Source organism: Chiloscyllium punctatum, chromosome 19, assembly GCF_047496795.1.
Source record: "Chiloscyllium punctatum isolate Juve2018m chromosome 19, sChiPun1.3, whole genome shotgun sequence".
Classification (NCBI taxonomy): domain Eukaryota; kingdom Metazoa; phylum Chordata; class Chondrichthyes; order Orectolobiformes; family Hemiscylliidae; genus Chiloscyllium; species Chiloscyllium punctatum.
Window position 1 is genome coordinate 88,382,993 of NC_092757.1, and position 24,490 is coordinate 88,407,482.

The window sequence follows — 24,490 nt, forward strand, 5'->3', positions numbered from 1 at the left end:
GCATCAAAACAGAATATTCTTCCCCTTTTACCAGACATGGACATCATCAGTAAGACCTGCATTTGTTGCCCATCCCTAATTGCCCCTTGATGTGAGTAGCGGTTAAGAGTCGATCATGTTGCTGTGGGGCTCACATGCAGGCCAGACCAGGTAAGGACGGCAGATTCCCTTTCCTAAAGGGCATTAATAAATCAGGTGCATTTCTACAGCAGTCAATCGTATGTTCATGGTCACCATTACAGAGACTGGTTTTATATTCCAGATTTGTTTTTCTTTTCCTTTTTCATATCTCTGTATTAATTATAATGAGGTCAGCCAGGTGGCCCTCATAGAATATGAGATCCCTGATTGGGGCTGTTAATCTGGTCCAATCAGGGAGCCCTGGCTGACAAATATAACAAGAGTGTCAAAGGTTTGTTCACTCGGAGAACTGGCTCTGAAGAAGCTGGATCAGTGTTAAGAGCTCTCCACATGTAAATAAAGGATGACTTGGTGATGGGATACCAGCCTCTATGGAGTTATTTCAATATTCAGAAGTGCTCTTACACACAGCTGAACGGTTTTGTTTTCACCGTGGTATTCTTTCAACTAATAATGACTACAAGTAATATATTGCAGATTTATTGATTGAATTTAAATTTCATCAGCTACTGAGGTGGGAATTGAATCCATGCCCCCTTAGCATTAGGCTCGGTCTCTCAATGATAAGACTAATGACATTTCCTCTCATCTTCATTTTATTTCTCTGTCTGATTTACTGATTTCAGAACTGATCATTCTATGCCGTTATTGAAACCAAATGCAGAGATTTGACATGCAGTTATGACAGACGCTTACAGAATTATCGTCCCTCATTACATTGAAAATTGTAGAAAGTGGGATCAAGGGCCCAAACACCTCACCTCGGAGCGGGAGGGTAATGCACACAGCGGTTACCCTGCTGCCCCCTGTAGGACTCAGACCTTTGACCTCTTACCTCAGCTTTCCCTCCCAGCGTAGAATTAAGCGGATGGTGGCTGCATGACCCCAGCTCTCACCTGAACAAAATAAACAATCACATTAAGCAGCAGAAGCAGTTGGGAGCCAGAAGTGTTTTGGGGAAGGATCTTCTTCTACAGAGAGGCCAAACCCAGATAATACGATCACTTCCACTCGATCCATATGTGAGAATGAGCTTCTGTACCTGTTACTTCAACTATCTGCATCACACTGTGCTTAGCTTCCGTACATCATTTAACCTCAACGTAAGTTCGAAAAACAGTGCCTCATTGTTGATTACTTTGTGACCTTCTGGAATTAGGCTGCACACTTTCAGATCATAATCTAGTGATTCCCAAACCTTTTCCCTCTCTGAGTCCACCTTGAGGTTTGAATATTGTTGTGAACTGATCTGCTGGCTCCACATCCCTGTCTAACCCCTAATAGCCTTTCTAATGAGCATCTATCTGCCTCTGACTTAGAAACAATCAATGACTCTGCTTCCAGCACCTTTGCAGCAAGTGTCTTCTCCAAACCAAAGATTCATGACCATCTAAAAGAAAACAAATCCTCATAATCTGTGTCTTAAATTGGCAACTCCAATTTTGGAAAGGTTAGGTCATTTAGGTCTGGGATGAGGAGGAGTTGTTTCATTTGGAGGATGATGAATTTTCAGAATTCTCTGCCCCAGAGGGCAGTGGAGGTTCAATCACTGAGTAAACTCAAGATAGAGGGCTCAGGGGATAGGGTAAGAAGTGGTGCTGATGTAGGTGGTGTGGTGGTGATCTGGCTGAATGGCACAGCAGGTTTGAGGGGCTGAATGGCTTACTCCTGCCCTCAATTCTGTCTGGAAGGCGAAGAAGGAAAAGCACTTTACAAGATGGAAATGGGAGAAATGGGAGAAGCTCTGAGTTGATTAATAATATTAGAAGCCATCACATTCTGTACAATGTGGGATGCCTTTTTAACGTACCCACTATGTAGTGCTACCCAAATGAAATGTGGACTATTTCTGTGCACTGATGACCTTTTAACAGGCTGTAAAGGTGAATAATGGCAAACTTAGACAGAACCAAGGTTAGGAAGGTGAAGAATGGTGACCTAAGGTGGCTGTAAGCTCATTTGACCGCAAGACAAAAGTACCTGCTGTGACCAGTAGTCTTTGAATTCTCATGTGTTGGTTGTCGAGTATGTAACATTAACTACTCTTAGAAGAAAGTGAGGACTGCAGATGCTGAAGATCAGAGTCAAAAAGAGTGTGGTGCTGGAAAAGCACAGCTGGTCAGGCAGCATCTGAGGAGCAGGAGAGTCAATGTTTTGGGCATAAGCTCTTCTTCAGGAATTCCAGATGAAGGGCTTATGCTCGAAACATCGGCTCTCCTGCTCGTAGGATGCTGCCTGACCAGTGGTGCTTCATTTCAATTCCATTCTGCTGTAGTGTTGCAACGAAGGTCAACACAACCTGGAATAACAATATCTTGTTTTCCACTTGTGCACTCTACAGCGTCTAGGGCTCAATATCGAGTTCCACAACCTCAGAGCATGACCTTTGCCCTCCAGTTTCTTACATCCAAACCCTGTCTTGTTGACTTTACTCTCAGCAGAGTGGAACCATTTGCTCCTCTACACACCATTTTATGTTGAGAATGGAATAGTGTAGGTTAGATGGGCTTCAGATTGGTTCCATAAGTCCTGAAGAAGGGCTTATGCCCGAAACGTCGATTCTCCTGCTCCTTGGATGCTGCCTGACCTGCTGCGCTTTTCCAGCAACACATTTTCAGCTCTGATCTCCAGCATCTGCAGTCCTCACTTTCTCCTCCTCCATAGGTCGAGGACCTGTACTGCGCTGTATCACCACCACTCTCACTGCCTTTGTGTTTAGCTCTGGGCACCCTTACAATCTGGTAGGTAAAAACAATGAGTGCAGATGCTGGAAAGCAAATACTGGATTAGTGGTGCTGGAAGAGCACAGCAGTTCAGGCAGCATCCAACGAGCAGCGAAATCGACATTTCGGGCAAAAGCCCTTCATCCTGATGAAGGGCTTTTGCCCAAAACGTCGATTTCACTCCTCGTTGGATGCTGCCTGAACTGCTGTGCTCTTCCAGCACCACTAATCCAGTATACACCCTTACAATCTGTTCCACTCATTCCTCCTTGCCTTCTATCTGCAGCATAAATAACCACTATTTTCCAATCCCTTACAATTCTGAAGAACAGTCATATCTGACTCAAAACATTAACTCTATAAACATACAAAGAAAAAGGGTAGGCCACTCAGCCCATCGAGGCTGCTCCATCATTCAGTAAGAGCATGGCTGATCGAATTTTTTTCCTTAGCTCTGCATTTATGTTTAACCCCCAATAATCTTTCAGCCCCTTGGTAATCAATAATCTATCTCTCTTTGACATAAAAATATTTAAAGATTCTGTATCCATTGCCTTTAGAAGAAGGGAATTATAAAGACTTATAACCTTCTGAGAAAACAAATCTCAGAACTGACTCAAAGGTAGAAGACAGAGGGTGGTGGTGGAGGGTTGCTTTTCACACTGGAGGCCTGTGACCAGTGGAGTGCCACAAGGATTGATGCTGGGTCCTCTACTTTTCATCATTTATAGAAATGATTTGGATGTGAGCATTACAGGTATAGTTAGTAAGTTTGCAGATGACACCAAAATTGGAGGTGCAGTGGATAGTGAAGAAGGTTACCTCAGGTTACAACAGGATCTGGATCAGATGGGCCCATGGACTGAGAAGTGGCAGATGGAGTTTAATTCAGATAAATGCAAGGTGCTACATTTTGGGAAAGCAAATCTTAACAGGATTTAGGCACTTAAGGTCCTAGGGAGTGTTGCTGAACAAAGACCTTGGAGTGCAGGTTCATAGCTCCTTGAAAGTGGAGCCTCAGGTAGATAGGATAGTGAAGACATCAAGTCCCTTTCAAGTCTGCTCAGGATCAACTCAGTTCCTCTCTCCTCAGAAGCTACCAAACCTGCTGAGTTTCTCCAGCACTTTATGTTCTTACTTACAAAGTAAGACTTTTTTTTTCCCCAATAAAATTATGCCAAGACTCAAAATTGTGACCAGCCTTCCTTACAAAAGAAACAATGAGTCTCACCGAGAGCAGGGACCAATGAGGACTGGACCTGTCCAAACCGCGTGGTCATCTGGTTTGTCAAAACCACCTGAAGAGGAGAGAGGTTTCACAGTTAATGCTGAGCTCTGAAGCTGCTCCCGGGAGAAACAAGCAGCAGACGTCTCCTCATTGGAAAGGTAGAGCTGCTTTAGTCATTGGAATAATCAGGCATTAGAACCTGATTGGATTTTAGGAGCGATTCCAGCAGAATACATTATTGGAAAATATGCTAAACCCGTAAAAGGGCAGAGGTCAGTCCTGTTCCAGAGCTGGGTCCAGATCCAATGCACAGTCCAATCTACTCCATCCCAGATCCAATGCACAGTCCAATCTACTCCATCCCAGATCTAGTACACAGTTCAATCTATTCCATCTCAGATCTAGTACACAGTCCAATCTATTCCATCCCAGAGCCAAAGCACAGTCCAATCTACTCCATCTGAGATCTATAGCACAGTCTAATCTAGTCCATCTCAAATCCAAAGCACGGTCCAATCTAGTCCATTCCAGTTCCAAAGCAAGGCAAGATCAGGTGAAACAAGGTCCAGTCTGCTCTGATCTGGCTTGCTATGAAAACAAGTGTCATCACCAGTCCGTCCAGGCGTAGGATTGTATTAAGTTGCTTGGCAAAGCTCAGTCCAGTCCGAGGGAGGGGCAGAATATGTTAAGCCATCTCCAATCCAATCACAAAGCTACACTGAGCTCCAGTTAGTGTGGTCCGTCCAGTTGCTCACATTCCAGTTACGGAGTATAGCCGTGTCAGGTTTTACTCACCGCCACGTTATGCTCATTGGCCATGCTGATGAGCTGCTGCGCCAGTCCGTTCAGGAGGCGGGTCCGCAATGACAGGTCATCCAGATTGTGGCGGAATGGGAATGCAATGCTGTCAATCACCACAATGCACACCTGGTAAACAGGGAACAGGGTTTAGCTCAACAATATAAATCCACAAGATCATAGGATCAGAGTAGGCCATTCGACCTTTTGAACCTGCTTGACCATTTTTATAAGATCATGGTGAATATGAAGTGGCCTCGGCTCCACATTCCTGCCTGCCCTCCACAATCCTCGACTCCCTTGTCAATCACTCCACTGCTCTCTGGGGGAAGCAATTCCAAACACTGAAGGGTGCAGCCCAGAAATGGCCACAATAATGCAGCTGGAGCCTAACTAGTGTTAAAGGTAAAGGTTTGCATTTATATAGCTCCTTTCACGACCACTTAACATCTCAAAGCACCTCACTCTCAAAGCATGGGACTTTTCTTAATGTAGCCAGCATTGTGAAGCTTTTTGGTGTGTGATGTTGATTAAATGTTAACCAGGAGACTGCAGCCAGTTACCCTGCTCTTGTTTAAAATAGTCCCATGGGTGCTTTTCCATTCACCAAGTGGGTACAAGTTTAACATTTCACCTGAAGACACCCGACAGTGCAGCATTCCCTCAATGTAGCACTGGGAATTTCAGCACAAATTTATAAACATATGTTCCTTTCTATTGGACACCATGGTTCAATTAATAATACTAATGATCCTATATGTTCTTTCATAACCTGTAGTTATAACTGTACAGTACTTAGATTAGATTAGATTCCCTACAGTGTGGAAAGGCCCTTTGGCCCAACAAGTCCACACTGCCCTCCGAAGAGAAACCCACCCAGACCCATTTCCCTCTGACTAATACACCTAACACTATGGGCAATTTAACATAGCCAATTCACCTAACCTGCACATCCTTGGACTGTGAGAGGAAACCGGAGCACCTGGAGGAAACCCACGCAGACACAGGGAGAATGTGCAAACTGCATACAGACAGTTGCCCGAAGCTGGAATCAAACCCAGGTCCATGACGGTGTGAGGCAGCAGTGCTAACCACTGTGCCACCGTAGTACAGAGGCATCATAGTCAATTGCAACCCACACCTGGCAAGTACTTCTTGTACAGAGCAATCAGTGCTTGCTGATTGCTGTGTCAATTCAACAGCGGCCCTACGGTCTTCTAGACTCTGTTCGGCATAAGTTGATGAAATTGTTGCAAGAAAAGTTCTCTCAACTCCTACTCTGCAACTCCAACCTCATCACAGCTGCAGTGCACTACTCCATCTAGTGGGCTCACTGAGAATTTCAATTCTGGAGTATTGCGTATTCCAGGGAAAGTGAGGACTGTAGATGCTGGAGATCAGAGTCAAAAAGTGTGGCACAGGAAAAGCACAGCCAGTCAGGCGGCATCCAAGGAGCAGGAGAGTCGACGTTTCAGGTATAAGGCCTTCAGGAATGATGAAGGGCTTCTGCCCGAAACATTGAGTCTCCTGCTCCTCAGATGCTGCCTGGCCTGCTGTGTTTTTCCAGCGGCCCACTATTGTGTATTCCAGCCAACTGCGAACTTACACTGAATTCAAGAGGGTCAGTTAGCTCAGTTGGCTGGATGGCTGGCTTCCGATGGGTTTAAGTCCTGCACCAGCTGAGGCTACCATTAAGGCCCTGCCATCTCAACCTCTCCCCTGGCCTGAGGCACGGTGAGCCTCAAGTTAATTCATCACCAGTCGTCTTTCCAATGAAACAGCGGCCCCAAGGTCTTCTAGAAGAATGGCAGCTTGATTTACTCATTCATTCTACATTTACAAGTTTGGTGAGTGATTTATAATTTAAGGGTTCTTGTGGTACAGTGGTAGTGACCCTACCTCAGAGGCAATAGGCTCAGGTTCAAGCCCCACCTGTTCCAGAGGTATGTAATAACGTCTTTGAACAGGTTGCTTAGAAATGTATCTATATTTACATTGAAGGCATCTCAGAGAATGTTCACTTGGCTGATCTCTGGAGTGAAGGGGTTGTCTAATGGGGAATGCTTAGGCAGGATGGGCCTGCATTCACTACACTCTATGACTCTACTGGCAAATGGGACTAGATTAACTTAATGATATCTGGTCAGCATGGAAGTGTTGGACTGAAGGGTCTGTTTCTGTGCTGTACATCGCTATGACTATGATTAATTTACACAAACGATTGGTGATCATATTGAAACATGAAAGATTCTAGGGAGTTTGATAGGGTGAGAGAATGCAGGGGTCTCTAGGACGAGGGGGAACAGTTTCAGAGTAAGGCGTCCTCCAGTTAGGACAAAAATGAGGCAAATTTTCTTTTTCAGAGGGTCATTAAACTTGGGAATTCTGTGGCTCAGACAGCAGCAGAGATTGGGGCCAATGAATACATGATGTGATCACTGACATCAACAATCAACGATGACAGTGCATGCTCACTGTAGACATGTCCTGACTTCAAACATACACACGCATATACAATATTAGGCTGATTCTTAAATTAAAATCCTACTTTGTTTAACAATTTATTTTTTAATTACCGTAGATGCACTTCCATTTAGTATTTTTTGCTCAGTCTTAAGTAGTTGTCACCCATTGTTTGAATATGCTTATGCAAGATATTACTGCTCATCGGTATCAGTAAGTGCAGCCTCAAACTGAGACAGAGTTTCGATTGACCTGGTAATAAAGAGATACACAGAGGGCAGGCAGGCAAGTGTAGCCAAGGCTACAATCAGAGCAATCGTGAATTTAGTAAATGGTGGAGCAGGCTTGAGGAACTGAATGGCCTTCTTCTGCTCCTGAATCATATATTCATAATCCAGTGCTCCATTTGCAGTCTGGTATGTTAACCCATTTTCTGTGTTTGGACCCAGACTTGCTGCATCATTATCAGCATCATTGTGAGGATAGCAAATGTGGTTGAGGATAGCAAATGTGGTTCCCTTGTTCAAGAAGAAGAGTAGGGATAACCCTAGTAACTATAGGCTGGTGAGTCTCACTTCTGTTGTGGGCAAAGTCTTAGAGAGAATTGTAAGGGATAGGATTTATGAACATCTGGATAGGAATAATGTGATCAAGGATAGTCAGCATGGTTTTGTGAAGGGCAGATCGTGCCTCACAAACCTTACTGAATTCTTTGAGAAGGTGACTAAGGAGGTGGACGAGGGTAAAGCGGTAGATGTGGTGTTTATGGATTTTAGTAAGACGTTTGATAAGGTTCCCCATGGTAGGCTACTGCAAAAAATACGGAGGTATGGCATTGAGGGGGAGTTGGAGGTTTGGATTAGGAATTGGCTGGCTGGAAGAAGACAGAGGGTAGTAGTTGATGGTAAAGGTTCATCTTGGAGTACAGTTACTAGCGGTGTTCCGCATGGATCTGTTTTGGGACCATTGCTGTTTGTCATTTTTATAAATGACCTGGAGGAGGGGCTAGAAGGTTGGGTGAGCAAGTTTGCGGATGATACGAAAGTCAGTGGAGTTGTTGACAGTGAGGAAGGATGTGGCAGGATACAGCGGGATATAGATAAGCTGCAGAGCTGGGCAGAAAGGTGGCAAATGGAGTTCAATGTAGGTAAGTGTGAAGTGATTCACTTTGGTAAGAGTAACAAGAAGATGGGGTACTGGGCTAATGGTCGGATACTTGGTAGTGTGGATGAGCAGAGCGATCTTGGTGTCCATGTACACAGATCTCTGAAAGTTGCCACCCAGGTAAATAGTGCTGTGAAGAAGGCATATGGCGTACTGGCTTTTATTGGTAGAGGAATTGAGTTCCGGAGTCCTGAGGTCATGTTGCAGTTGTTTAAGACTCTGGTGCAGCTGCATCTGGAGTATTGTGTGCAGTTTTGGTTGCCATACTTTCGGAAGGATGTGGAGGCACTGAAACGGGTGCAGAGGAGGTTTACCAGGATGTTGCCTGGTATGGTAGGAAGATAGTATGAGGAAAGGCTGAGGCACTTGGGGCTGTTTTCATTATAGAGAAGGAGGTTTAGGGGTGTACAAGATGATTAGGGGTTTAGATAGGGTTGACCATGAGAACCTTTTTCCACATATGGAGTCAGCTATTGTGAGGGGCCATAGCTTTAAATTAAGGGGTGGTAGGTATAGGACAGATGTTAGGGGTAGATTCTTTACTCAGCGAGTCGTGAGTTCATGGAATGCCCTGCCAGTAGCAGTGGTGGACTCTCCCTCTTTATGGGCATTTAAATGGGTATTGGATAGGCATATGGAGGATAATGGGCTAGTGTAGGTTAGGTGGGCTTGGATCGGTGCAACATCGAGGGCCAAAGGGCCTGTACTGCGCTGTATTTTTCTATGTTCTATGTTCTATTTTATTCAGCGTTCATGATTTTAACTTTCCCTGCTCCACAGAGGGGTATCTAAATGACGAGACAATAGGGGCTGCCAGGGAGAGGAAATATTTAGGACTCTAAGAACACGAACCATTTGAAACCAGTCACTTGTAACAGAAGGGCCAATGGAAGATTGGTCTGTACCTCAAGTCATCTGGATTTCAAAGGACAGGAAGATATGCTCCTGTTGTACCTACTCTCGATCAGACTCTGTCTAATAGACACAGATAGAATTACAGCACTGAAGGAAGCTGTTCAGCCTCTCAACTCCATGCTGGCTAAAGATCTATCCAGCCTAATTCCACCTTCCATCATTTGCTCCATAGCTCTGTAGGTTACAGTCCTGCAAATACATATCATGGTATATAGAAAAACTGTATTCAACTTTGGGAAGTTTGCCTCAGGACTTCGCCTTGCAATGCAGACTCACAAAAATGATACAAGAATCTAAAGAGTTAGTTTGCTAGGGCAGATCCTATGAACCTAAATAATTGCTTTGAATTGTATAAAGGTCACAGCACATTACTTCGACCCTAACATCCACTTGGCCGCTGTGGATGCCAGCTCTCTGCAACTCACCTAATCTTCACTCACTCATCCTTTCCAGACAACTATTTGCTCTTCAGATAATTACCCATGTTGCTTTTGAAAGGCATGATTGAATCTGCTCCCACCAAATTCTCAAGCAATACGTACACATAGGAACCTCGATTATCCGAATTTTGGATTATCTGAACAAAATACTCCCCACCCGTGTAATTCAGATATTCGGGGTTCCTCTGTAAATAAAAACAATTTCTCATGTTGCTGTAGCTTCTTTTCACCTATCACCTTGAATCAGTTCCATCTGATTCTTGAACCTTCCACTAATGAGAAATAAATTATCTCTGTTTATTCTGACCAAGCCCTTCATTACTTTCGATCTGTTCTTTAAAGTCTCCACTTAAACCTCTCTTCTCCCAGGTGAACTGTTCTGAATTCACCAATCTACCTACATAACATACAAAATAAGAGCAGGAATAGGTCATCTGACCCTTTAGGATGTTCCTCCATTCAAAAGATCAAGGCTGACCCAATTGTGGCCTGAACTGCACAAATCCCCAATACCTTTTGACTCCCTTGTCGGTGAAGAATCTACATAACCCTGCCTTAAAAGTATTCAATGATTTCCCACCTCCACCCTCTCTTGACAGAGTTCCAATGGCAGACAAACCTCCAGGAGGAAATATTTCTGCTCTTCTCGGTCTCTTCTCTGTACATGCTTCAAGTTAACTTTTCACATTTCTAAACTACCCACCGTGTCCAACCCTTTTTCATAAGAAGCTCAGTCATCCCAGGGTGAACTTTCTCTGAACTGCTTCTGATACATTTACAGGGTTTATTCAATAAGCAGACCAAGACCGTTCACACCCTGTACAAATGTAACTAAACATCCCGATTTTATGTTCCACGCTCCTCACGTAAGCAAACGATTTGGAGATGCCGGTGTTGGACTGGGGTGGACAAAGTTAAAAATCACACAACACCAGGTTATAGTCCAATAGGATTAACTGGAAGCACGAGCTTTCAGGGCACTGCACCTTCATCAACCACGGATTAATTTACCCAGACACTCAGATTCCTCTGTACCTCAGAGTGTTGCAATCTCTCTCCATTTCAAGAATGAATTGCTTGGAGTTCTTCCTGCCAAAGTAGACGAGTTCACATTTTCCCACATGATACTCCACTGGCCAAATTTTTGCTTATCCATTTAATCTATTTACAGATATAACTGAAGTCCCTCATTCCAGGGACCATTTATGTGAATTTTTTCTGCACGTTCTTCAAATGTCTTCATATTTTTCTGAAGTGAGGTTCCCTAAACTGGACGCAATATTCCAGTCAATGCCAAACAGGGTGAAGTTTATCATAAGACCATAGAAATAGGAACAGAAGAGATCATTCAGCCCCTTGAGCTGCTCAGACATTCAATAGGATCATGGTTGATCCAACACTCCTCACATCCATTTTCCTGACCGTACCCAATCATCCTTGATTCCTCGACTGATCAAGATTTTTGTGTATATTAAAACAGATTAAATATTTGTTTTTAAGTATACATAAGGACTCTGCCCCCATTGCTCTCTGTGACAAGAAGTTCCAAAGACACTCAAACCTCTGAGAAACTGAATTCTTCCTCATCTCAGTCTTAAATTGAAACCCCTTTAATCTGAGACTATGCTTTCTGCCCCTAGACTCTCCCATGAGGGTAAACATCCTCTCAGCATTTACCCTGTCAAGCCCCTTAGGAATCCTGTATGTTTCAATGGGATCACCCCTCAATCTTCTAAACTTCAATAAGAGTCCTAAACTGTTTAGCCTTTGCTCATAAAGCAATCCCTCCACACCAGGAATCATCCTAGAGAACCGTGAGCTGGGATAAAATGAAATACAATCTAGATTATAGAAGAGGTAGATTATACCTAAAAGCAACGTGACGTGATTTTCTACGTTAGCTCATTCGACACATACCACAGAGATTCAGGTTTTTAATTGAGTCGGATGTCATAGAGTCATAGAGGTGTACAGCACGGAAACAGACCCTTCAGTCCAACTTGTCCATGCCGTCCCATTACTAAATTAACCTCGTCCCATTTGCCAGCATTTGGCCCATATTGCTCTAAACCCTTCCTATTCATATACCCATCCAGATGTCTTTTAAATGTTGTAATTGTACCAGCCCCCACTGCTTCCTCTGGCAGCTCATTCCATACACACACCACCTTTTGCATGAAAATGTTGTCCCCTAGGTCCATTTTAAATCTTTCCCCTTTCACTTTATATCTATGCACTCTAGTTTTGCAATCTCCTACCCTGGGGAAAAGACCTTGACTATTCAGCCTAACCATGCCCCTTATCATTTTATAAACTTCTATGAGGTCACCCCTCAGCCTCCAACGTTCCAGGGAAAATAGTCCCCGCCTATTCAACCTCTCCCTATAGCTCAAAATCTCTAACCCTGGGAACATCCTTGCAAATCTTTTCTGAACCCTTTCAAGTTATGAACCCTTTCCTATAACAAAGAGACCAGAAATGAATGCAATATTCCAAAAGTGGCCTAACCAATGTCTTGTACAGCTGCAACATGATATTTGGAAGTTTATAACAACTAACTATGTATACACTAACATAACACCTCAGACTTAATATACATTATAGTTTATAAGCCTTAGGTTATCATTACATTTTCTGCATAGTTGACTGATTGACTGACCAGTTGGTTGACCATCTTCTAACAGCCTGCTAACTCTATAGAGTGAGGTGAAGACCTTTTATATTAGAGTGTCACATGTCATTTAGCTGTCCGAAACGCACACTGCCTTTCTGACATCTGTGCAATAATATAACAAAAGTAATTCACTCTTTGTTCACCACTTTCCTGAAATCCTCTTCTGGTCACTGGACTTTTTTGGACTTTATGTGCAAGGCTGAAAATGCTGTGTGATATACTTTCTACATCCTTAAGAAGGGCTAACTAACTCACAATTTACTGTGTCTTCCATCCAAAGATGCCCCTGCCCTTAAGGATCAACCTGAAATTAAAGTTTCGCCAATTCCATTACCTCTACCTCAGGGAAGAATAAGGGCAGCAGATACTTGGGGAACACTACCACCTTCAAATTCTTCTCCAACTTGCATATCATCCTGAATTGAAACCACATCACCGTTCCTTTGCTATTGCTGTGTCCATATTTACTCCTCATGTATACCTCTTGTCTTGGTTCAAGAAGGTGGCTTGACACTATGTTCTCTGGAGCAATTGGGAAGGGCAACAGATCCTGGTCAAGCCAATGAAGCCTACCTCCTGAGAATCAACACTTGGTAAAATGAGGATCTTAAACTCACATGCCTCATCCGCTAGCCCAGTCTGAACTGAACACCCTATGAATGGATGGAGAGGAGAGGGTTCAGCTGCCAGCTTCCCTCCAATAGGTAAAGCTGGAGCCCGAGACAGAACATACCTTAGGATGCGCCACTAGAAAGTCAGCAAGTAGATGAGCCTGGGCCAGCAGCTCCACATAGTCATGGCAACGGAAGTAGTAGATGCGAGAGAGGATTCCGGAGACAGAGAAGGCCTGCGCTGCTTCCCGTTGCACTGCAAGGCAGAGGGACACATTCAGACACAGAGCAATGGACAGACAGAGGGTGTGAGAGAGAGAGAGAGAGAGAGAGAGAGAGAGAGAGAGAGAGAGAGAGAGAGAGAGAGAGAGAGAGAGATGGGGGGGGTGGAGGGGAAGTGTGGTAAGGGGGTGGGGGGGGGAGAAGAGAAAGAGAGAGAGAAAGCAAGACAAAGAGAGCGAGAGAGACAGGGAGAGACAGACAGGGAGATGCACACATAGACAAACAAAGGGGAACACAGAAAAAGCAAACACACACACACAGACATACAGAGAATAATAGAGGGAGAAACAGCGTCCCAATTTGGACATACTTTCTACTGAGAGAATCAGACATCTACACATAGGAACAGCAAGAGGCCATTCAGCCCCTGAATCATGTTCTGTCATTTCACTAGTTCACTGTTTTAACTTCATTTATCCATCTTGATTCCATAAACCCAACAGTATAATTAGACGACCTATTGTCTGGTTTTAAATGTCCTATTCCAGCTGCAACAGCTATTTGGGGAAAGAGTTCCAAATTTCCAACCTCTCTTCTTGTGAAAATATACTTTCTGAAAAATCAGGCTTGAATTTTAAGATTCTGTGCCTTTGTTCTGGACTCTCATGTTCCCACGACAACAGAACAACATTTCTCTCGAATAACATCATCACCTCCATTTAATCATCTCAACTCCTCAAGTAGTTCACTCTTCATTTTATTTCAATGGAGAAAGGGTGCAGGAAGCTACAGCACAGAGGGTTTTGGGGTCCTTGACCATGAATCACAAAAGGCTAGCTTCCAAGTTCAGTGGGTAATACAGAAGGCAATTGGAATGTTGGTCTTTATTTCAAAAGGAATGCAGTATAAAATTAGTGGAGTTTTGCCAGAAGTCATTAGTCAGGCCACAGCTAGAATACAATGAACAGTTTTGGTCCCATTATCTAGAGGATGATGTACTAGAATTGGAGGCAGTTCACAAAAGGTGCAATAGGCTGAAACCAGGTATGGAGGGACTGTCTTCTGACAAGAGGTTGAGTAAGTTGGGTCTGTATTCATTGGAATTTAGAAGAATGAGGTGAGGCCTTACTGAAACATACAAGATTCCTCAGGAACTTGACAGGGTAGTTGTGGAAAGGTCCTATACTTTCCCTCGTGGGGAAGTAGACTTTGAGACTTGGCCATTTGGTTGGTGCACATCCAGTATGTCTGCGGTTGGCACATGGTGCAGATCAGATTGATGTTGCAGGGGACCATACACCACCCTCTGAATTCTGACTGTTGGGAACTATGACAAGCTGTCTGGCTTCTGTCTGTGCTCAAACTGCTACGAGTCTTTAAGCTCTGACAGTTGAGAATGAGCGCTGGAGGCGGGGGCAGTGGGGCCGCCAAAAAGCAAAGCAAAACATCAAAGTAGGTATGAAGTGAGTGAGCACCAGGAGAGCAAGCAATGAGGACTAAGCTGCACCCCGGTCCAAAACATGAGTGGGGTGTTTGTCCATGCACATAAGTTGTCTTGGCAGCAGCATCAGAATGAAAAGGTGCTGCTGTGCTCCAAAGGGTAGCACTGAAGGGCAGAAAAGTATCACCAGTGAATCGGAGAGTATCACGATGATGTGGTGAGGCTGGTACACGTCAATACCAATGCCCATGGGCATGGGGTTTGTGCAGTCACTGTCCATGGAGCGTACCCTGAGATGGGTAATGGAGGGGCAAGGAGCAACTTGGATTCACCAGGAAACTGCTCTGACTTTCACGTCGGGAATACTCAGTGTCTGGTTTCTATCTGGCAGGTGGCAGAATGGAAACTGCAGGGTAACGAGACTACATTGGGTAGTAATGAGGCTGAAAGTGTGCAATAATCCATGCCAATAGGCCTCTTGCCGCTGACTTGTGAGAATCTTGGTCTCATCATCCAACACTTGGTGGCAGAATGGGACTTTCTGATCTCAACATTGGAAAAGTCCTGTAGCAGTTTCAGGACAATCCCCAAATTTTGAAAGGAAAACGGTTTTCTTGGAGAACTGGTCAACTTAGCATTTGTACAGGCAGGATTTCCCAGTAGGCCTGACACTTGTTTCTGGGGACAGAGCTCCTCAGAGGTATGAGATAACTCAATCGACAAACTGGCACCCAATAGACATTGTATCAAGGAAAAGACAGAGAAATGCTAATGGACTGAAACTGTGAACAATGGAGCCCATCTAGTTAATGGGATAACGGTTTTGAAGGCTCCATGAAATCATCAACATTTAAATTTGGAACGATGTCGACACTTCTGACTCTACAGCTGATGCGATTAAACTGGCCCCAGCAATCACTGGAGATTCTTTGTAAAATAAAAATGTCCGAGGGGCAGAGTCAGCCGGCCCACCCCTTTGAAACTGCAAGGCCAAAGGCAGCAGGAACCCAGCTATCAGTCTCTCTCTTTTGCTTCTTGCACTTTCCTCGCCCTGAGCTCACTGCTCCTCTGGACTCCAACTCCTTGGGGCTGAAGGTACCGACCTCGTCTGCAACAACACCCGAAGCGGAGAGGAAGCCCCACCAGACAAGCGACAAGTCCCTCGGAAACTGTAAGGACCCTTTGCTGGTCTAGGACGCTCATTCTCTGGGGTAATCAGTTAGGCATGGCTGGGGGTGGGATGGAATTTGTGTAATTTCTAAAAGTATAAGTACCCTGTAAATTGTGTAGGCTTAAAGGTTTACATTGTATCTGCTCCAGCTTTCTTATCTTCTATAGCATGGTGTCAGCTATAAATTTTATCAAGGTATTGTACAGATTGGGCAAGTTGAAGTTTTCTGTAATAAAGTTCACTGGTAATTTTGAACTCATATTTGAGTCCGTCTGTGCTTCATCTGCTTGGCAGAGTTCACAGTAGATCCCAGACCATAGTTCCAGTGTCAGGACCGAAGGGTGATCCGGACAGTTCGAACCGCCCACTCAAGGGGGATTGCTGGCCAGGATAAAGCAGCATGATCCTCTTTCTCTCTTTTGGGGGTCCTGCCCGAGTGGGTAGGTACCCAGTGGCCGTTGTCCCACCAACAAGAGAGGGAATCACCCAGGCATTGGTGTGCGGAGATAAAGTCCGACTCGCTGGTCAGGCTATAAACAGCGAGTTCGGCTCAGCGCTCTCTCCAGTGGAGTGGCCCTCGTGCGGCATTCTGGGTCGTTGAAGTTTCAGAGCCTGCTGGAGAGTGACCACCACAGTAAATCGGTGGACCACCAGACACTGGCCTGAGTGCGGAGTAAAATGAAAAAGGCCTTGTACAGAATGGCGACTACAAAGGGATGCTGGTGCTCTGGGATTTATGATTTGCCAGAAGGCGTGTGAGAATGAAGCAAGTTGGAGGAGAGGATCTCCTCATACCTGTTGACCAAGAAATGGGTAGTGGCGCTGATCACAGTAGAGCAGCTGGCAGCAACTGCTGCTGAGTGGACCGAATATCAAGAATATAACTCGGGGTTAGAGAAGGCAGTGTGGCTAGCCTGTTTGGCACAACAGGTGGCCAAAATGGAAGGAACCATAATGGGGTTGCAAGTGAAATTGAGGGAAGCACAGGCCAGCGCTGAGGGGAGCGCTAGAACAGGCAAGCAGCTCCATGAGGAGCTGGGAGAAGCAAAGCAGTGCTTGCCATAGGCTCAAGAATCACATAGGAATACCCAGGAGTTCCTCCAGTGCCAGGTGTTAAAGGCCAAGGAGAAGGAACAGGACGTCCAGGAACTCCTGGCTCAGAGTACACAAAGGTACAGAGAGCTGGAGGAGAGGTTCAGGGACATACAGGCAGCATATAGAGTTGCCCGTGAGGAGCTGGGGGACAGTGATCACGGGTCATTTAGAGTGAGGATGGGGGGGGCTGGAGTAGGCTCTATCCAAAAGGATGGATGTACCTTGTACTCCCAGGGGCGTCCCCAGGGGATAGAGGGCTCCAAGCAGCAGATGATTTTCCCAGTGCAGCGGGGAATAAACCGTCTTCTGAGGCACCGGTAGTGAGTCCGGGTCAGCAGGTGGGGTTCGGTCAGTCCAGGGAGAGACAGGGCGGGGGGGGGGAAAGAGGAGTGTCAGTGGAGTACTCCCGGTTGGCAATGGTGTCATCATGTATGGCACATTGTGATGAGGTGGGGTCATCAAACATGAGGGGGGGTGGGGGAAGCCGGATGCCGAAAGACTTGGGGGACAGCAGCCCCAGGTAGGGCAGATGTGCCCGATCAGACAAAGAAAACATGGTCCCCCAGTTGGACAGGCTGATAGGGGGCCATTGGAAAGTGATATAATTATTCCCCTCAGGATACACGCGCTCAGGGGAATGGTGGCCCACATCCCTTGGCTGACTAGGTCAGGGGGACTCTTGTTACACTTCATGAAGGTGCAGCAAACAGCAGATCTTAATGACTGTGACGAGGAAGAGAGAGTGAAGCTACACCTGATGACGTTACACTCCTATTTGTGTAAGGCAGTGACCCCCAGGGCAGGGGAAAGACCTGCCACACTGGTAGTGGCTCAGGCAGCGGTTCTGGAGGTGATGGGGTTAAATCGGGGTAGTCCCTTCACTCAAGTGTGGGAGATGAAGCAACAGGGTCGTGGAGACCCCGTACATGTTTGCAGACAGACAATAGGCAGTCAATGAGGTAGCGTGTAGTACTCGGCTACATAGGCAAAATCTAGACGATGTAACAGCCCCCTGGCTGAAGATGCTTGTGGCGAATTGCCTTCCGTGAGCGAGGGTGAAGGCGGAGCATTGGTTCAATCCAATGGACCTGAATCCGAACAAGACAGAGGTGATCAGAAAGCTCACGTTGGCATATCATAATGGGGAGCATAGTGAGGAGAAGCCCTGCACAGGAAAGGTGCATGAGATTTCACCGGCACTCCCAAACAGAAGGGAGTGGAGACAGGAGGGCAGCAGGGTACCCGAGAGGAGACTGGTGCATTATGGGTATGGGGAGCCCAGCCACGACAGAAGGGAGCGTCGGTGCCCCAACAAACCCGTCAGGGAGAAGGTCCCTGAGATAACGTCAACAGCCCTGGTGGTGGAAGTACCACCAGGAGAAAATTGATGTCAAAGATTTGCTGGCTTAACTGCAGTTGAAAACAGCAGGATCCTGGCAGGTAACCAAGGCGATAGGCCAAAGTGTGCCTCCACCAGCATCTCCATCTCCCCTATGACTGCCACCAACCCAGCAAACCTACCTATGCCTGTTAGAGTATGGCCCATGTGGGAGACCCTGGGTCAGGATTCAAATCTAGGATGTGGTCGGGAGTTACCTGCTGGACACAGGTGCTTCCAGTACCACTGTCCACATGGACAATCCCCGAACATCCACTCTATCCAATGGGGCGCCCTACAGTCTTGTTGATTTTATGGGAAACTGGAAGAATGGGTTTTTCTCTTATCCCCTGTCCATTAATTAGGAGTGCTCCAGGCCCAGTGGAAGTGCGTCCTGATCGGTTGGGAGCAGAAGGGAAAGGGGATCTTAGACGTCGACTTTATAGTGGAACATCAGATCCTAGTGGACCTGAGAAACCACTGTCTATGGGGCATAGGAGGGGAAGGGGCTGAGAGGGAGGTGATGGTTACAGACTGGGCAGAGGAGAAAGGGTCTCTATGCATTGTGAAACCCAAGGAGGGGTATGATTTAGAGGCCCTGGTAAGGAACATGCCAGCTTAGTATCAGGTGTACGTTAAAAGGTATTTGACTGCCTTCAGGACCCACAAACATGACTGTGGGAGAATCCCGGGGACTGAGGCGAGGATAGATGGGGGTCCCATGTCCTGACCTCAGAAACAGTACAAATTCCCCAGGGAAGTGGAGGCTGATCTCGAAGTTGCCCCAAGTTTGTTGGTCAGGCAGGGGGTATTAAGACCGATAGCTACTGATGTGAACTCGCCTCTTGGGCTGGTGAGGGAGCCAGATAACTCCTGGAGGGCAACAGTGAACTATAGGGTTTTAAATAAAAATATTCCAGATTGCACCCAATGGCCAATCTATTGGGAGAAATGCCGGCATCAGCATCCATTCACGGTGCTGGATATTTCGAACGGTTTCTAGTCTGTCCTGGTTCAGCAGGAGGACCAGTACAAATTCACATTTACTTTTAAAGGACAACAGTACACGTGGAGTACTGTTGACCACAGGGTTTCCATAACAGCCCCAGCATTTTCCACCAGTGTATGCCAGACTGTTTAAAAGAGCCACACAGGCTTGTACGGTAAATGGACGACATCCTGCTGTTCACAGACAATAGTGAGGAACATTGCTCCCGAGTTAGTGAGTTGTTAGAACTCCTGTGCAAGAGCAGGTCAAAGGTAAACCCTAAGAAGGCACAGATAGGGTTGAAGCAGGTCAAGTTCCTGCGACTGACCCTGAGGTCTGGAGAGCGCAGCACAGATGCGGCTAAGAGACAGTATAGGAACTCCCCTCTCCAGTGGACATGAGAGGGGTTAGATCCTTTCTAGGAATCACAAGCTACTGTTGTAATTTTATTGAGGACCATGCAGCAACCTGTGGCACCCCTCCTCAGGTTGTTGCATAAGGGGGTAGAATGGGAATGGGACAAGAGGTGCGAGGCTGCATTTGTGCACCTGAAGCAGGACCTAAAGAAGGCCCCAGCCTTGGGAGCCATTGACCCAAAGGAGTTTTTCCTGGAGGCAGCCACAGGCAGTGATGGCTTGAGTGCAGTGCTCCTCCTGGGTCCTCACAGAGGTGGAGAAATCTTACTCCAACTGTGAGCTACACCTGCTAGCCATCTATTGGGCCGTAAAAAGAGCCCAGGTATTCATCTGGATGTTTCCCATCACTCTCCTAACCCACCAAATGCTGCTGGATGGTCGAATTAAGGACGACACCGTCAGCAATGTGAGGATCACGCACTGGACCTTGCTCCTCTCCCAAATAGCCCTTTGGGTAAAGGTATTGGGTGAGCCACAGCTCACAGCCAACCTGGCCTACCCAGGTGAGCCCCATCACTGTTCGGCCAAGGGGGTCTGGGAGGTGGATGTTGGGTTCCGGACAGTGCTGCACTCCATAGGCAGGGAGATTTATGTAGATGCGTCCAGCATGGTATCAGAGGGCACCAGATTAACAGGTTGCGGGATCTGGGTCCAAGGCTGACATCGGCCTGGCCCTGAAACTCCTGTCGACTCCGAGTGCCCAGCAGGCAGAGTTAGCTGTGGTCATGTATGTGGTGAGCCACCCCAAGGGTTTCCCAATCCTTATACTATCTGTGCAGATATTATGTTCACGTGCAATTGTACCGAGAGTACTTGGCCATCTGGTCCCACCGAAGGTACACCTCCTCAGATGGGAATCCCCGGCCACCAAGCCCACGTTAGAGAGGATTATGGCAGCCGTAGGAAAGAGCGGCGATAGGTAGATTCACAAAGTGAAAGCCCATTCCAAGACAAAGCCACGGGCTGAGGAGGACCAAAAGGGCGACATTCTGACTAGAGAGGGAGCCAGGAGTGGGGTAGGGTAGGGAAGGATGGGTGGCAGCAGCTAGGAGACAGCCCCATGGGAGAGGGAACCCAGGAGTACCTCTGGCCCCAGATCTGGCCACAGTGCAGGCGCAGGATCCAATCCTGAGAAATGCCGCTGCAGCAATCTGCAGGCAGGAAAGGATAGAGGGTCCCTATGGAGACAAAGATGTAGTTGTGAAGGGAGTCACATTGTTCAAAATCAATAGGTGGTTGGTGCCCTCCCTTCACAGAAGAGAATTCATGGAGTAGCCCACGAGGGCCGCGGGCCAGGAAACTCCAGACCAGACTCCACCTGGCAACGAGTGGAAAGGGTAGGATGGTGGCCTGGCCTCCGGGAGGATGTTGCGATTTCTACGTGAATAATCCTGACCCCCAGAAGAGAAAGGTGTCATTAGGACATATCCGGAGGGTGGAGGGGCCATGGCAGTCTGTCCAGATTGATTATATTGGACCCCTTTCAGGGGGATACAAGTACTGCCTGGTGCTGGTGGATGTGTTTTCAGTGGTGGGAAGCCTTCCCCTGTTGAACAGGGGGTACAGCGAGGATTCTGGTCAGGGAAGTATTCTCCAGGTGGGGACTCCCGCAGTTTGTGAAGTTGGACCAGGAGAGGCAATTCATGGGATAGATGATGCAAGCTACCTTAAGGTGCTAGGCATCAGGACAAAATGGCACCCCTAGTCCTCGGGCCATGTAGAGCGGTTGAACTGCACCATTAAGGAGCGGTTGTGGAAGGAGATCGGCTTCCACTAGGGGTGGAAGTCCTACCCCTAGTGTTGATGATGATCCAAACCAGCCAGTCTCAGAATACACGGTATTCCCCACATGGGCTCATGACTGGTTGAGTCATGAGGACCCCACTACACATCCTGGTGCTGGCCCTGACAGAGGCACAGCTCAGGGAAGTGAACAGGGACAGATTTATAAGCAGGCTACTGGATCAGTTAAAAAAGATCCATTGGCAGGCAGCCAATAACATGGGGGCCCAGCACCACAGGAACAAGCTGCTGCTGGAGCCCAGTACCCAATAGGAATGGGGTGCAAGAAACCAGGTAATGGTCCAGAACTTTGCCCAGGTAGGAGTTTTCAAACCCCTGTATGCTGGGCCCTACAGCATAGTGGAATAAGCCAACCCAATGGTTTACGTGGTACAGCTTCCCAAGAAGGTGAAGTGGTATCATATTAATCAGTGCAAGCTGTTTGACCCCGCCAGGACGGGCAAGGGGAAGAAAAGGGGGAAGGGACATACAGGCAGGCCCTGGTAGGAGTAGGGACTGTAGAGGAGGCCACGGACCCCACAGCCAGTCAGCTGGTAACAGCATGCTGTCCTCACCCAAAGAAACCGGAGGTTCAGCCCACTTTGACACCAGCTATAACAGATTCCAGTCAGGTAGTGGTAGCCCTGATTACCCAGGGGTAGGACAGGCAAACCGCATACGGGAGGCAGAGTTCATTGAACAGGAGGAGATGGAGGTATCCTCTCTATTATGGGGACTAACAATGACGCAGGGGAGTAGTAGGGTGCTCAAGGCTCCGGTAAGGTGGTCCCCGGTACAGTTTGCCACAAAGGCCAGGGCCTGCAACAAGAAAATAAAAGCTGAGAGGGTCAGGGATATAGCCCTCCAGGTGAAAAGGGGCCCAACCTCAGCAGGGGGGTAGGGGGGGTCCTAAAGACACCCGGTGGAAGAGGGGGCCTGCCTGCCCCTCACCCTCGACAGGCGCAACTTTGGCCCCTGAGGACAGGTCAGAGGGGGGACTGGCCCCGGCCTAGTGGGGGTGAGTTTTAACTTGGCCAGCCAGAGACCGGTGGCACTGTAAATAGATAGAACATGTATGTAGTTAAAGTTTAATGGGCCTATTGTAAACTGGTACATTTCAGTATGACGTATGTGTCTGCATAAGTGATGTAGTACAGTTTGGGAATGGATGAATGGATGACGTGCACTCGGACCCTGCAGAGCCACAGCTGTGGGAGAAACTGCAGCCAGCAGTGTCAAGAGGTGTCAATCATCTGGATAAATGGTTGCGAATTTCAAAACAATAGCGCGTGCCATTGATGGAAAGATGTTCTCCTGCCTTAAAGCAGAGGGCGGGAATTAATTGTTTTTGTTCTGTTTTCCAGATGGGTCATCTGGTGACATGGGTAACTGGTGGTGATCATCAAGATGGGTATGGAACATCAGGGAACTACCGAGGTGTCTATGGTTTACAGGTGCTCCGGGGGTAGGGCACCCCTCCTAACAACAGGCTGGGGAATCCAATGGCCATCGGACAGGTCTGTTACTTCCATGAGAGGAGGTGGCCCAGGTGGCTGGGGTACAATTCAACCAGATTCTCTGACCACAAGAGTTTCACGTACAGGGAAGCATCCATCCCCTGTGCAGAGGCGCAAGTGGAGACCGACCGGGTTAGGGCGACTGAGGGCAGACAGATGTGTCTGACCTGTGAGGGGAATGTTCCATTAGGGAGGTGGTGGTGGCTCAGGAAGCTGAGCCCGGACACGAGGGATCGATCCTCGGACTGGGAACACTTGGATGACGACACTTACTGGACCATCACGGGGTCACCGAGGAGGGTCACTGTATGCTGGGACAAATGGTGAGACTATGACCAGGGACTGTACTTATGCATATGGGGGTCTGTCAGGGTAAGCCGAGAAGGGGCATCGATCATGTTTGTGAAATGGCAGGACTCCAGGAGTGGGACGGCATGAATAACTCCCAGGACAGGGATAACAGTGAAGGCCGTTCAGGTTCTGGTTCAGGTGAAGAAGCCCTTGCCCACAGACCCACCAATCGACCCTCACAAACGTCCGACCACCACTACCATGGGATCTGAGAATGGGTTAGTACTCTCCCCCACAAAGAAGGTACTGTACCAAGGGGTACATTACGCCGTGGCCTCAGTCATGTTAAACCTGACCAAAGTACAACTACTGGCATGGTATCCCAGGGAAACAGAACTGTTATATCCAGACTTGTTGAAGGATATGCTTCAAAGGTTTCACAACTTGGACTTTGAGGATTTTGATATAGAGGAGATGTATCACAGAGGGCGAGATTCACTGTGGGTGCCAGTAGGCAAAAGTGGGGGGGTAATGCTGGAACATCATTAGTTAATAGTATGGGAAATGTTGAGCTAGCTCTGCAGATTAACAGATTAAAGGGGCAGCTCCAAAAGATATTGGAGGATGAAAATACTGTGATGGGGTCAGGCTTACATGAAGAGTGGCAATGACTCTACATCTTAAGGAAATTATAGTACAATTGGAACTACATGCCAAAACTATAAATGCTTTAATTCGGGAAGACTAGAATGTGTCCGATCAGGCTGCTCAAAATAAAGTGTGTGGGCTGTATGGGGCTTGGTTGCTGGGGGAAGGGAGCAGCAACTTGGAGGACCTGAGGCAAGGAAATGTCCCCTCCTGGATAATTAACCAGCACCTAGAAGCACTACACCCTTATAACAGCACCGTGGGTCCTTATCAGCTTAGTGTGGCCTCTGAGGCCTACCCAGTACCAGTAGATGGTGGAAAGTCCAACCATACTATTATGGGGGTGGTGGTGAGAATCCCAGTCATGGGAACCTTGGCACAGCC

The 24,490-nt window shown here is 47.0% G+C and overlaps 1 protein-coding gene across 1 annotated transcript in view; it reads right to left on the bottom strand.

Moving 5' to 3' along the window:
- Positions 1-24,490, bottom strand: part of rad51c (RAD51 paralog C) — a 36,858-nt gene that overhangs the window by 5,806 nt on the left and 6,562 nt on the right. Inside the window, exons 4-7 of the mRNA XM_072589997.1 lie at positions 13,280-13,413; positions 4,888-5,019; positions 4,096-4,162; positions 977-1,037 (exon numbers count right to left, since the gene is read on the bottom strand). Of these exons, the coding sequence (XP_072446098.1) occupies positions 977-1,037; positions 4,096-4,162; positions 4,888-5,019; positions 13,280-13,413 (394 nt within the window). The remainder of the gene's footprint in view (positions 1-976; positions 1,038-4,095; positions 4,163-4,887; positions 5,020-13,279; positions 13,414-24,490) is intronic.